We start from the raw sequence: 15,481 nt of genomic DNA on the forward strand, positions 1-15,481 counted from the left end.
CACCATAAATAATAATACTCTATATTATAAAAAAGCACTCACATCTTATGCAAATATAGGAGTCTATATTGGTATAACCTATCTGGAAAGCAATATGGCAGTTCATCTTTTTTATATAAATTTTATTTATTCATTCTGAGAGTGAGAGCGAGAGAGAGAGAGAGAGTACAAGTGGGGCAGGGGCAAAGAGAGAGGGAGAGAAAATCCCAAGCAGGCGTTGCACTGTCAGTGCAGAGCCCAACACAGGGCTCAAACCCACTGACCAGAGGTCATGACCTGGGCCAAAATCAAGAGGCAGACGCCTAACTAACTGACTGAGCCACCCAGGCAAACTTGTTCATTTTTTAAATCTTACAATTTATAGTACAGTTACTATAGACTTAGTAATTCTATATCTAGGAATCTCTCCTAAGGACAGAAATAATCATGCCTATGTACAAAGTTAGCTCTAACAGTCATTCCTCCACTGTTTATAATGGCAAAATTTGGAAACGGTTTAAATGTCCAACAAAAAGAAGTGTGTTAGTAATGAGATATTTATGAGGAAATATTGTACAGCTATTTAAAGATGTCCTTGAAAATGTACTATAATAGGCAAGTCTTTAAAATGTATTAAGGAGAAAGGTTAGATTAAAAATATGTATTACTGGGATGCCTGGCTGTCTCAATCAGTAGAGCATGCAACTCTTAATCTCAGGGTTGTGAGCCTCACAATGAGTGTAGAGATTACTTAAAAATAAAATCTTTAAAAAAATGTATTATGATTCTGACTTTGTAAAAGCTATCATCTGTGCAAAGACTGAAAGGTTTTCTAAGAAAATTCAAATGGTGACTAGCAGAATTATGGGTGGTTTATATTTCAATCTTTTTACTTTTCTCATTTCCTAGATTTTTTTCCAGTAAACACAACTTCTAATAAATGTTTTCTTTTTTTAAATCCAGTTCCTTTGCATCAAATAGGGTACAATTAGGTAGGTAAACAATGAAATAAGTTTTTAAAATTCTTATACTGTTACTCTAAAATATGGTCATACAACTTTTTTGTCCAAACTTTATTTTAAAGTTCCAAAACTTGAAGTTGCCAATAAATAACATTGGCCAATGGGGTGCCTGGATGGCTCAGTTGGTTAAGTATCTGACTTTGGCTTAGGTCATGATCTCACAGTTCGTGGGTTCAAGCACTGCAATGGGCTCTGTGCTGACAGCTCAGAGCCTGGAACCTCCTTTGGATTCTGTGTCTCCCTCTCGCTCTGCCCCTCCCCCTCTCATGCTCTGTCTCTCTCTTTCTCTCCCTCTCTCAAAAATAAACATTAAAAAAAAATAACATTGGCCAATGTTTGCTTAAAAGTTACTGCATTCTATTTTATTTTTTTAGTGTTTTATTTATTTTCGAGAGAGCAAGAGAAGGAAGGGCAGAAAGAGAGGTAATAAAGTCTTTAGATGTAATAAACAGGAAACATTTTTTAAGTCTAAAAACTGGAACTATAATGGTAATGCTCATATTTTAATTAGGTATTAGTACACCGGGATTTATTATAGCACTCTATTTCTTACATATATTCTTCTGGAGCAATACAATATTTAACTAAAATTAATATACATGGTATAAATATAAACAAATATAAATATTTTTAAACAAACCAAAAATATATGTGCATACGAAAAATATATAGACACATATGCACTTTTTTTCCAATGTTTATTTGAGAAAGAGAGAGAGAGAGCGTGCACATATGAGAGGGAGGGGCAGAGAGAGAGAGGGACATAGAGAATCCCAAGCAGGCTCTGCACTGTCAGCATAGAACCTGATATATGACTTGATCCCACAAACTATGAGATCATGAGCTGAGCCAAAATCAAGAGTCGATGCTTAACGAACTAAGCCACCCAGATGCCCTCATATGCACTTTAATGGCTATGATAATCCAATACTTGGTTCTAACTGAAATTTCAGAATTCCATATGTGAGCATCTTCAGCTACCTTGTGGTTACCAATAATTTTTATTATAAGGGCCAAAACCACAGAACATTTAACAATGTACTAAAACCAGAATACAACTTCACATGTAGGAATTAAATGTGAGGCAGAATTACCATTTTGAATGTGAAAGAGCAAAGTTCTCTCATGTTGTGACATATTCTGCAGTTATTTATTCCCCTTGGAGATGAGAAACTAGACTAGGAAAAAGTCTCCTCAACCAAAAAGAAAAAGACAGATCTCTCTATTTGTTTTCCACATCCATCACCTCTCAAGGACATCAGTCCAGGGGTTCTGTCCTCAGCATTATCAACCTTGCCTCTCCATTAGATTACTCCCAACAACATACAAACATTCCCTAAACTCTTTCACCTTCAAAAAAAAAAAAAGAAGCCCTCTCATGACCTCATTTTCCTCTCCAATTATCACATTCATTGCTTTCCTTTCTTTATGACTTCTCCAAAGACCTGTCTCTACTCACTGTCTTCAGTATATCTCCTCTACTTTTCGTTTCAATTCACTATAATCAGGCTTTCTCCTACCACTTTACTAGTAAAACTGTAAAAGTCAAATGACATCCAGCAAGCAATATGCAGTCATCAGCTGAGCCTCAGTCCAAACCTTAACTTACTAGAAACATCATTTGACAGAGGGGATCACTGTATCTTCAGAAACATCTTCTCTTGGCTTCCAGGACATCATAACCTCCTGATTCTCCCACACTTTACTCTTGTCCTTGGTGATCCTATTTAATGTCATGATTTTAAATATCATACATATGCTGAAGAATCTCAAAGTCTAGTTATTTCCCCTGAATTCCAGGCCAGTCTATATAACTATCTCCTTAACATACCCATTTGAAAGTTTATCACACATTTCAAAATTAACATGTCCAAAACTGAGCTCCTGATCCTCCACAAATCTGCTCCTTCCCCTGGCTCTTTTATTTCAGTTGATAGCCATTCTGTCCTTTAGGCTCAGGCCAAAAGGCTCCACATTAACTTTGGCTCAGGTCTCTCAAATCTCATGAATTCATCAGCAAAACATTTCAACTCTAATTGAAAAATACATATGCACTATCAGTCCAAAACACCACTATCTTTTCCCTAGAATCTTGTAAAAACTTAATAACTTTCCTCTAATGCCCCAGTTCCTTTCCCAGATTCAATCCAGGCCAAGTTGTACTCCTAACCTAAAATCCTTAACTTTCCAACTGAGATCCATTAGATTATTGAGTAAAGAACAGAGGCTTAACAGGAACAGAGTTGAACTAAGCATATCACTGGGGACTGGAATATATAATCTTTAAAGATTGCTCCAGTCCTAAAAATCCTGAGTACTTGTTAATTCTGCATGGTATACACGTAAGAGTTGACTATACTACTCTCTGTACGTTCCTGTATTAAAAAATTTTTTGCTAAACATTAATTTATATAAAAAATAAGAGTGTATCTTGGTTCCAGCTACAGTGTGAATGGTCTGAATTCTCCCCCAGACCACCTTCTTGTAATTTATTCTTCTATGGTCTACTGAATCACAAGTGTCATTTTTTTTTTAACAGAATTAGTTATATGTGGATAAAAGTGAGAGACTATTATCTACTGCCTATTATTAGCCCATCTTGTGGCTAATATGACTAAGATTATAATTACAGTTAAGGGATATCATCCATATAACCCTAATGATTATAGTCAGGAAAGAAAGGAGCTGAGAAATCCACAGTATTCTTAAAACCCAATACTTAAGATAAATAAAAGAAACTGACCCACCGAACACTGAATAGTAACTTTGATTTATAGCTCTCAAAAAGTAAAATCACTCAGCAAAATAACAGCCCTTACAAGAATTTTCCCTGCATTACATACTAAATGCCTACAGCTTTCTAATGACACTTTTTGTTCAGTATGGAACTACATACACTTAGCAAGCCTAAAACACAGGTGACTTTTCTTTTTCAAATATAGAAGAGCATACTACTTTATACCAATATCTTCTATGTTAAATCTGATCTTCTGATATTAAAGTTGCTGTTTGAAAGCCCAGTTCAGTGATAATTTTAATGGCAAAATGAAACTCTTCTGTTGTTTTTTTCTCCTGTTTTTGAATAGTTGGTATTCTTCACACTAATGGAAGGAAGGCAGGGCAAAGATTGAAATCAAGCAAAAAAATTTCAGTTACTTCTTTCAGATTTATCTCTTAATTTATAGGTACTTAGTAGAGTCACTAAATTGCTAAAATATAGGCAATTAGGCCATTATTAATTTAGCCTGCTAAAAAAAAGAAGACTGAGCCTCAAGGGGTGGTTATGTGCCCATACATACATGTATTTATGCATCAGAGTATATAATGCCTACATTGCAAAGACTACAGAATGATACTGGAATTTGTTAGTATACTAGACCTTATTTTCTCATGACAGCTTGGAAAATAACACAATATAAGCAAATCAAATGAACGATCACTAGAAACACTCCCCTATATACATGTACACCTTACCTAAAGTCTTTGTGTTTGCTAGGAGAGCCTCCTCATAAGACAGTATATAGTAAAGCACCAAAAGCTGTGCTGTGATACTGAAACGTTGATTAAGACGGATGTTGTCACCCTGGAGGTAATAATATAAATACTTTAAAATACTGTTAAATTTCATGACTGCTTTTTTGATGGTAAAATCATTTAACATAGACTATTCAGTGTTACTATTCCCAAGAGCAGATAAAATGGGAGAAACATTGCCATGTTTGTATTAAACTCACAGACAACTTGAAGTTTAAATTTGAGATGGTATGGAAGATGAAAGGCAACATGCTTAACAGTCTTTAAGACAAAAAAAAAAAAAAAAAAAAAAGGACTTCAGCTTTCCTCAACAGCAATTCTATCAGGCTGCTTCTGAAAAAGGTTTACTGGAGTCTCAAGTATTACCTGAAATCACCATGAAGAACATAACTCCTAAAAAATATATATTTTATGTCTGAATATATTTATGAAAAATATAACCATCTTTTCCTTCTAAGAAATGGACAAAAAAAAATTTTCTTCAAGTTGCCCAATTGAATCTAAGTAGATCTTAGATTCCCAGGAAGCTAAATAAACATCTGTTGAATGTATTGTAATGTCACAGAGTCCTGCGTTAAGCACACACTCTCTGGGGCACTCTTTAGACTTTAAAACGGACCTTTTAAAAGAACTCCTCAAAAAGTGCCTCTTCAACAAACCACTTGGAACTAATAACATACCTATAAATTTCCTAAGTGAGCTGAAGAAATTTTATCTCATTTAAAGTTCAGAACCACCCAGAAGTCCTCTAATAATCAAAGAAATAATATGAAACAAGTCAGAAGAATAAAATAAAATAAAAATCAGAAAAATGTACAAGAACAACTACTTTACCCCAATGACTCCTTGGAAAATACTGAGGATCTCCTGTTCTGTGACTGGCTGATTTGTGGCTTCTGGATTAGATTTAGATGCTGGAGTAAGTATGGAATTTATGTATACATCAATCAGAGGAAGTAATTGAGGATGGAGTGGAGTAGAGGTTTCACACAGCTGTCTATAAATCCAGTCCTAAAAAAGAAGGTTATAGGCACTAAATCAATTATGGCAATAAGAAAAAGCAAGTAAAATTTAATAAGTACATACAATTTTACATGATTTATGAATCACTGAAACTATTAACTTTTAGCAGTTCTAAATATATTACCCAGTTTCACAACTGTCTTTGATTTAAAAATATGAATTACTTGTTATATCTTAATCAAGACTATTGTCTAGTAGAAAATAAATCTAAAATGATGAGTCTGGGTTTCAAATATGGACTTTGGGTTTTTAGTCTATTAGTTTTTAAGTAGTAGGAAAAATATTGTAAGTCACTACTATATCTATATTTAGGTATAGACCCCATAGCACAGAGGAATTTAGGGAGAGGAACAACTCTTTACAGCAAATCCTCAGATAGAGTAAGAAAGTGATGAGTTGCCTGGGTGGCTCAGTCGGTTTAGCACCTGACTCTTGATCTCAGCTCAGGTCTTGATCTTAGGGTTGTGAGTTCAAGGCCTGTGCTGGGCTCCACACTGAGCTTAGAGACTACTTAAAAAAAAAAGTGGCCTTGGCAACTACTTATGGGAGAGACTATCACTTAACTACACACAGATAGAGGACATGTAGATATGGTGGGTGTGCATTCAGACTCTTAAATCTTTTCTATTTCATTTGTTAAAAATATAAAGAAGCAGAAGATACAATCTACCTGGAAAACAACTTCACTAAATCATGAAAACAAGGATAGTTAAAGGTAATATATCAATGCATGTAAGTGTTCATTATTCTTTATAAATTAAAGAGCCTCCAGAAAAGGCTCAGATTTCTTTACTTTTGGGGCTTATCCTTTTCTTTAGAAGACCTTTTAACTGTTTGATATAGCCAACTATAAGTAACTGGAAATATATCAAAATATGTATGTTAGGTGTTAGCTATCCTTGTGACAAAAGTACAAATGCTGGTCATGGCTGACAAGAAACTTTGTTTGGTAAAGAAAACCAAAGTATAGAAAATGGCAATTTCTTACTAAGTTTTAACGAAATAGCCACATGCTATTATTGAAAATTCAAATGGATTAGTACCATTGTACATTTTGTCAATAACTTAAGAATTATATTATTTTTAAAATCTGACATTAACTATACATACATTTATACATAGTCCTAGTTACTATGTATAAATGGATAGTAATTAGACATATTTTATACACAAAATCCACAGAAGCCTATAAACAGAAATAGAACTAGGAAAAAAAAACCATTAACTTGGGTTGTAGCTTGAAATATAACTATAAGGTTATACTTTTATTGACACTTTGTGCTTGGTAAAGGAACGACTCCTGAGAAGCTGGTAAATACAATGAATGGGCAAAAATCCAGTAATGTTGGCACTCAGGTTGCTGGTGACAGGGACCCGAACAGCATGAGCTGTGACAACCTAAAAGGGAAAACAATATTAATACATATGATAAAACCAAATATAAAATTATTCTGAAACAGGGAAGATTAGCAGGTAGACTGTCAATATTTAATACAAATGCGGTCCTTAGGAATGAATGAGAAAAACTAATTACATGGTAATTAATACTTCTGAATGATGAGGCAGCATACATTTAGGAATTTGTAAAGCACTCTAATTTTTTAAATTTGTTTTTAAGCATAGATAGGTTGACAGTGATGTAGTAAGGTAAAATAAAAATCTAAAATTTGGAATCATAAAATCTGGACTCAGTGACTTTACATAAGTCATTTTATCTTTGGAGTCTATTTTCACATCTATAACATGGAACAGTATAGTCTTACCTGCCTCAAAGGTTTTTGTGAGGGGGAAAAAGTGCTTTGAAAAACATATGTCAATTATAAAGTATCAGTTCTTTATATGTGATATAAATTCTTTATATATGATATAAATTATCACATTGACATAAACAGGAATTTTTATTGTCATTCTCATTCTGTCATGCATAGACCTCTAATGGTTGTTCAAAGACCCTTCCCAAAGTCATCTTCCAGTCAGTTCAAATAAACACATAAAAAATAACTTATGAGTCTCCTATGTACCATGTGTGTCTGTATGTGGGAGTGTATGTACATTGAGGAGAGAAAAGAGAGTTTGGTATAGGGATGAGAGTATTACCCTAAAATAAACACAGTTATGCATCCATGAGTATTTTCGAATCTCATTTTTTAAGACATGTATGTTCTTTGTTATCTGAAGTTTACATTAACAAATTAATCTGGGAATTAATTTTAAATTTCAGAATTGTCTCCTCGCTAAAAAAAACCAAAATATCCTTAAGATTACCCATGGACAAAAGAACTAAGGCCAAATAAGAACATGTAAATACAAGAATAAGGAATGTAGACACTCTAGCTTATAATTTAGTTAGAAATGAACATTACAGCCTAAAAGTTTAAACAGGTCTATATTTTGTTTTTCTCTTGACAAATCCAAATGATTACTCTATGTGAGATCCTTACCATCAACATCTAAGACCATACTCTTAGTATTTACTCAAAATCTCCAAAAAATATAAATTTAAAACATACATTTGTATGTAGTATATACTTTAAAAGTAAACTTTAGGGGTGCCTGGGTGGCTCCGTCGGTTAAACAACCCACTCTTGATTTCATTATTTTTTTTTTTTAATGTTTATTTTTGAGACAGAGACAGAGCATTGGTGGGGGAAGGGCAGAGAGAGAGAAAGACACAGAATCCGAAACAGGCTCCAGGCTCCAAGCTGTCAGCACAGAGCCCGACGCAGGGCTCGTACTCACAAACCGTGAGATCATGACCTGAGCTAAAGTCAGTTGCCCAACCGACTGAACCACCCTGGTGCTCCCCCACTCTTGATTTCAGATCACATCATGACCTCACAGTTGTGGGATCGAGCCCCGCATCAGCTCCTTGCTGAGATTCTCTCTTTCCCTCTCACTCTCTCTCTGCCTTTCCACACCCTTCCCTCTCTCTCTCTCAAAAAAGTAAACTTTAAATGGGATTATTCTTTACAGAAGTTTCAGAGATTAAATAAACTATCATTGGAAACTAAAGGACTATAGTATACTCTTAAACTGAGATATGCAAGTTTTCCCCAAATGAATGTTGTAAAACAAAATTAAAGAAGTACCTAAAGAATAAAGTTAAAAGAAGTACCTGCTCAGTAAAAATTTCCTGTGTGAAGATAGTCTTCATCCTGCTCAAGGAGCTTGGCTTAATTACAATCTAAAACAACCAAAAAAATTCTCAGCACATAAAAATATATGGAGCACACTTTAATAAGTTTATTATCTAAAATGACTGTGATATATAAAATTAAAGTTCAAATAAATACAGTTTTGGGGGTCCTGGCTGGCTCATTCGGTACAGCATATGACTCTTACTCTCAGGGTTTTGAGATCTCTCCCCACATTGGCATGGAGCCTACTTAAAAAAATAAGTGAAAATAAATATCTTTTGGGGCGCCTGGGTGGCTCAGTCACTTAAGCGTCCAACCTTGGCTCAGGACATGATCTCGTTGCTCGTGGGTTCGAGCCCCACATCAGGCTCTGTGCTGACAGCTCGGAGCCTGGAGCCTGCTCCAGATTGTGTTTCCCTCTCTCTCTCCCCCATGCCCCATTCACATTCTGTCTGTCTCTCTTGCTCTCAAAAATAAAAATAAACATTAAAAAAAACTAATACAAAAAACCTTTTAAAAAAACACAAAAGACACAGTTTCACTAGTAATCGATGAAATGCAAAGTAAGTGGAACCATCTTTCATCAATCAAATTTGTAAAGATGAAAAAGAATCGTAACACCCAGTGATGGTGAGAGTCCAGTTAACTGGTACTTTCATGCACTAATGAGAACAGTTAAAACGATATAAACTTTCAGTAAGATAATCTGGCAATTATATTAATATCATTATATTCTTTTTAGTTAGTAACTGCCTTCTAGAACTTTTTCCTAAGGAGATAATCCAAAAATTGTTTAAAGGGGGTACCTGGCTGGTTCAATCTGTAAAGCATGTAACTCTTGATCTTGGGGCTGTGAGTTCAAGCCCCATGGTGGGTGCAGAGATTACTTAAAAAACAAGTTTAAAGATAAACATATGTGAGTACCTATGTATGTATTTACATAAATAAGGATAATCATCTAAGCACTATTCAGAAAGTAAGAAATCTACATGGCAAATAAAGGATCCATTAAGAAAATCCTGATTGGTCCATATGATGGACTACTATGCAGTCCATAATAAAAATGATATTGTATCAGAATTTTTTTTTAATGTTTTTATTTATTTTTGAGAGAGAGGGAGAGACAGAGTGTGAGCAGGGGAGGGGCAGAGAGAGGGGGAGACACAGAATCTGAAGCAGGCTCCAGGCTCTGAGCTATCAGCACAGAGCCCAACACGGGGCTCAAACTCATGAACTGCAAGATCATGACCTGAGCCAAAGTCGGACGCTCAACCGACTGAGCCACCCAGGCACCCTAGAATATATATTGATATGAGGATATGTCATCACATGTTGGTTAAGTTCCTTAAATTGAAAAATTGAAAAATATATCAATGTAAAGAAAGAGTAGACACCAGAATGTGAACAGTAGTATCCTTGATATCTTGAAAAATGAAATTATATTCTTCCTTTGTGTATTCTCATGCTTTCTATATCGAACATCTATTATTCTTGTAAATAAATGTTTTCAAAACATATATTTTTTCCTGATAAAATTTCAAACTATTAAACTAAAATTACTTCAAAATGGAAACAAAATATACTGTACACTACAAGAAAATGCCCCACCTAGAAACACCTTCCTCAGAAAGAAGATAAAAGAAAATTACCTTCATCCCCAAAGTGGAACAGACCAAGTCAATGATAGCACTAAGCTGGTTGCTATGAAAGTACATAGCGACCAATAACAACATCTCCCCAAAAGAAGCAGAGACGCCAGATGTACTGTTGAAACAAAAAAGAAAATATGAATTTCCAAAAAGAAGTTAAGAAAAACTTACTAACTGAAACAAATGGAGTCACCTTACCTTTCAAAATATGCTTCTTCTTTTATCATCCAACTTAGCCACACTACCATTAGCTGCTCCTGTTCAGGTGTACTATATAAAACATGAAAAAGTCAATGGTTTATCAGAGATACTAGCATAAGAATGAGAAAGCATTCTGGAATTATTTTTTAGTAGATAGTATTTTTTCCTTCACTATTTTGAAATATCAATTTAAATTAACTCCTTGTTGAAATGGCTATTACCTGTCACTGAAATAATGAAGTAGTTCCAGAGATGAAGAATAAGGGCCTTTGCTTTTCTTTATGAATGTGAACAGTCAAACCCTCTCAAAGTTTTAATTACTGCATTTACAAGTTGGAGAAAGTGAACTTCCTCACATTTTTTGAAAAGCAAAGACCTTTTGGGATTAAAATGTTAGAAAAACTGCATTAACAGCTGATATTTCATATAGAAAAAAATCCAGTGTTAAAACAATCACCAAAAAGTCACAAACTGAGTATGAGATCAGTAACAAGGTAATTAAAATTTAGTTTTGAAAAACATTTTGAGCAGACGGGTGCCTGGGTGGTTCCGTTTGTTGAGTGTCTGACTCTTGATTTCAGGTCAGGTCATGATCCTAAGTTGTGGGATTGAGCCCCACGTCACGCTCTGTGCTGAGCATGGAGCCTGCTTGAAATTCTCTCTCTCTTCCTCTGCCCCTCTCCCCTGTTTGTGCTCTCTCTCTCTCTCTCTCTCAAATAAACAAAATGAAAAAAAAATTTTTTGTAAAAAACATTTTGAGCAGAACTCAAAACTATAGAGAAATAAGAGAGCACTATTCAAAAAAAAAGAAAAAGAAAAAAGAGGCATGGGCTCATCACACATAAAAAATGATTATAAAAACATACCAACAATGACTTTTTAAAAGGGAATTCCTAGATTTACATCAAAAGGTACAAGTCAACTTTGACTTGTGAAAATAATTTGCATTGATTTTCTTCTACTTCATTGCAGTATAAATGGATAAAACAAAAGCAACTGAAAAGCCTGCTAACCCAAGTTAAGAAAATTTAAAAGGTGAGTCTCAACTCTACATAAATCATTGCTCTAAAAAAAGACAGAGTTATGTAGTAGAAAGATAATAGCCTTTAGAGCATGGCAGGCCTCAGTAGGAATCCTCTCTCTGTTAATCTCAAACAAGAAATTTAAATGATCCTTCTGAACTTTAGCTCTCCTATCCAAAAATACAAATAAAAATACCCACCTTTTAAAAGTAATGAAGATTAGAGATAATGTTTAGAAATTACTTCAGGAAAAGAGAAATCACGTCATTTTATTACCTAATTTCACACCCTCCTAAAACCCCAAACTACATTAAAGGGATTTTCCTAAAAGGCATAAATGCATATGATGATGACAATGGACAACAACACAGAATACTGGAAGCAAGAGAACATATGGAAGAGTGGTAACTGATTCAGCAGATGCAAGAAAGCAGAATACTCAACTGGCAGGAAGGAAAAGCCAATCCACTTTATACCACAGAATCCCCAAAGAGCTTAGGAACTGACAGCTCCAGGCAGTTCTAGGAGGAAGAGTGAAGACACAGCCTAAATTAAAAAGGTCAACAGTCTATATAAGTAGTAGACCTCCAGACCACCTCCTCCAGTCTACACAATTAGATGAATCCCCCTCCCCCAGCAGAGAGAAGACTGAAGATTTATGCTCTGGAGATGGTAAAAGAAGGTGTCTTTGAACTAAGGGACAACCAGGGATATCTGAAGCACCGTTCAAAATGTAGGAGAATTAAGTGAATGATTAAACTACAAGCTTAGTTCCCTAACCCTCATTTTTTAACTTTGCTTATGGGTTTCTTGTCAGGCCTTTACTCTCTACACAAGACAAAAGTCTCCTCTAAGAATCTGATAAGTTTCCCAAAGAGCTACCTATACATTAAAAGATTCTAATCTGCTTATCAGTTTCCTACTTATATTTATTTATTTATTTTCCTACTTATATTTATATTTAAATATAAACAATCAAGAATTATCAAGCCCCTGGGGCACCTGGCTGGCTCAGTCATTAGAGCATGTGACTCTTGATCTGGGTTGTGAGTTCAAGCCCCATGCTGGGCATGAAGCCCAGAAAAGAAAAGAAAAGAAAAGAAAAGAAAAGAAAAGAAAAGAAAAGAAAGGAAAGGAAGGGAGGGAGGGAAAGAGAGAGAGGGAGGGAGAGAGGGAGGGAGGGAGGAAGGAAGGAAGGAAGGAAGAAAGAAAGGAAGGAAGAAAATAGAGACTTATCAAACCCTTGAAAAAACTTTCTAACTTGAAAAATAGAGACCAAAAAAAAGCAGGAAAAAAAAACTTAGAAAAGAAACAGTACTAATAAAATCTCTTCAGTCATTATGATTAGTATCAGAGAAAGCATGCCACTGTGAAGCTACTATACAGAAGAAATAACCAGAGAACAAACAAGACTCTTAGATATCAAAAACTACAGAGGATTAAAAGTTGAAAAAAAATCTTAGAAGGTAGAATGAACAGTATCTTTTCAGAGTGAGAAAAACGTTCTAAAATTTGGATTGTGGGTGATGGTTGTACAACTTTGTAAATACACGTAAATCTATTAAATCATAAACTTTAAAATGGGTGAATTTTATGGTATGTGAATGGTCTTTCAATAAAGCTGTTTTTTAAAAAAAGGAGAACAAGACAAAGATAAGGAAAACAGGAAAGGATAAGAAAATAACATAATCATTTCAGGAAATCCAATATCTAAGTAAGAGAAGGTTTTGGACAGAAAAAAAAAAAGCCATTTGGAACATTACCAACAAATTAGCTTAAGAAAATTTCCTAGATTAAAGGACATGAGTTCCCAGGTTGAAAGGGTTTACTGAATATCTACGACAACAGACAAAAACAGACCCACACTAAGGCTTATCATCCAAAAAATTTCAAAACTCTATGGACAAAAAGTTAATCCTCCATGTTTCCATATTTTTAAAAAAACAGGCTACACAAAAAACAAGAATCAGAATGTCATCAGACTTCTCATCAGCAACACTGGAAGTCAGAAGACAATGGAATGAGACTTTCAAAATTCTCAAAGGAAATTACTTCCAGCTTCAAATTCTAAACTCTATGAAACTTAATCATGTTCCAAAGTAGAATAAAGACATTGTCAGAAATACCCAGTCTCAAAATAACTGACCTCCCACATATCCATTCTAAACAAGCAAAATGAGAAAACAATTAAAAGAAGGACATATGAGATGCAGGAAACAGGAAATCCAAAAAAGGAGACATGAAGCAAGTTGTGAAAATAATAATGAAGAGCAATTCCAGGATAAGAGCTGTGTACCAGATGCAGAGGTAACCAGTTCAGACTGGAGCCAGTTAGGAGGAGAGATTTCCTTAAGAAATACCTTGGGAGGTATTCTTGGAAATGCTTTGGGAAATATCTTGGGAGGAGGTTAAGATTGGCAGAGAGTATGAGGTTCCATTAATGTAAGTACAAAAAATAAAGAACAAATGAAAACAAACAAAATACAGGATAATTATTAATGCAAAAAGCAAGTTTTGCAGAAGAAAAGTAATCATCTATTACATAGTTGAGCTCCCAATAGTATTATATGAACAACTAAGTATTTGCCAAAGCAAAATTGCAATATAACTGTACTAGGAGAATGGGAAGATGGGAAGGACATATAGATGTGCTAGGGGGAAAAGAAGAAAGGAGAACTAATTCTTCATCTTTCATACACAGTAGGAAATCAACAATTATTCCTAAAATTGAGAAATCAAGATCAAAATATAGCAAATACAAACACAGTATTTAAAGATATGGAAGTAAAAAAACAAAACAATCCACTAAAAGAACTGAAAGTTGCCTTGAGGGAAGGGGAAACAGGAAGTAAGGGAATCTGCCTTAACAAATGTTGAAGAACTATTATGACTCTTTAACTGGCATACAATTGATGCTATTGACACCATTTACTAAAAGATAATACCAATGTCCATCCCTAGACCAATTTTTTTTAGTACACTCCTAATTAATGCTATACATGCATTTTAATAAGCAAACAAAATCAGACCTTCAGAAAATAGAGCAACCTATATAGTAAAGTACCTGACAAGTGTAGAAAAGGCCAGTAGCATACAAAAGGAAAGCGAAACAAAGCGAACCCCAGCCGGTGTAGCAGGAGGACGGCTTGTCATCAACTGCAGTAATTGCTCAGCTTCTTCCTCAGTTGGTCTAAAAAATGAATATATTATTAGGCTTTACTCTTCTTAGTTGAGAGAGGAAGGAAGAAGGGACTTCCCAAACAGTTTAACTTTTCAGATATGAATTCTGATCTTTATAAAGATACCTCATATTTATAAAGTCTTTAATATCTTAAGTCATTAAAAGCAAAACTGTTGCACTTACAACCAGTGCTTTTCCTCAGATACAAATACACACAATCCTCACTTGGCAGAGTAGTATGGGACCATAAAAATAACCATTCAGGGGTGCCTGGGAGGCTCAGTCGGTTAAGCATCCAACTCTTGATTTCAGCTCAGGTCATGATCTCATGGTTTGTGAGTTCGGGCCCTGCATTGGACTCCACACTGATAGTGTGGAGCCTGATTGGGATTCTCTCTCTTCCTCCCTCTCTCTCTCTGCCCCTCCCCTGCACACTGTCACTCACATTTTCTCTCTAAAATAAATGAACTTTAAAAAAAAGTGTAAAAAATATATAATAAAACGTCAAAACATTAAAAACCTCCTCTCAGTCATAATACATAGGGAAATGGAAAAAATATCTAAGTAATATTTACATAGCACTCTGTAATTGAAAATATTACAAACACTGGGAATTAAAGTGTTTTCTTTGTAAAAAAAAAAATTTGTCAGTAGTTTGAATAGCCCTTGCCTTCTTTTCATTCTATATATCATAATGTGGAGTGAACCTCTTTCTTAATCCTTGATGAATTGT

General features: G+C 34.8%; 1 protein-coding gene across 2 annotated transcripts in view; it reads right to left on the reverse strand.

The window, feature by feature from the left end:
- Positions 1-15,481, reverse strand: part of INTS2 (integrator complex subunit 2) — a 59,877-nt gene that overhangs the window by 27,899 nt on the left and 16,497 nt on the right. For both annotated transcript variants that reach the window (XM_015069721.3, XM_015069720.3), the window contains exons 9-15: positions 14,632-14,757; positions 10,543-10,614; positions 10,345-10,459; positions 8,674-8,742; positions 6,822-6,956; positions 5,370-5,546; positions 4,476-4,584 (exon numbers count right to left, since the gene is read on the reverse strand). In XM_015069721.3, coding sequence (XP_014925207.1) covers positions 4,476-4,584; positions 5,370-5,546; positions 6,822-6,956; positions 8,674-8,742; positions 10,345-10,459; positions 10,543-10,614; positions 14,632-14,757 — 803 coding nt within the window. The remainder of the gene's footprint in view (positions 1-4,475; positions 4,585-5,369; positions 5,547-6,821; positions 6,957-8,673; positions 8,743-10,344; positions 10,460-10,542; positions 10,615-14,631; positions 14,758-15,481) is intronic.

Source organism: Acinonyx jubatus, chromosome E1 (assembly GCF_027475565.1).
Source record: "Acinonyx jubatus isolate Ajub_Pintada_27869175 chromosome E1, VMU_Ajub_asm_v1.0, whole genome shotgun sequence".
NCBI classification, from domain to species: domain Eukaryota; kingdom Metazoa; phylum Chordata; class Mammalia; order Carnivora; family Felidae; genus Acinonyx; species Acinonyx jubatus.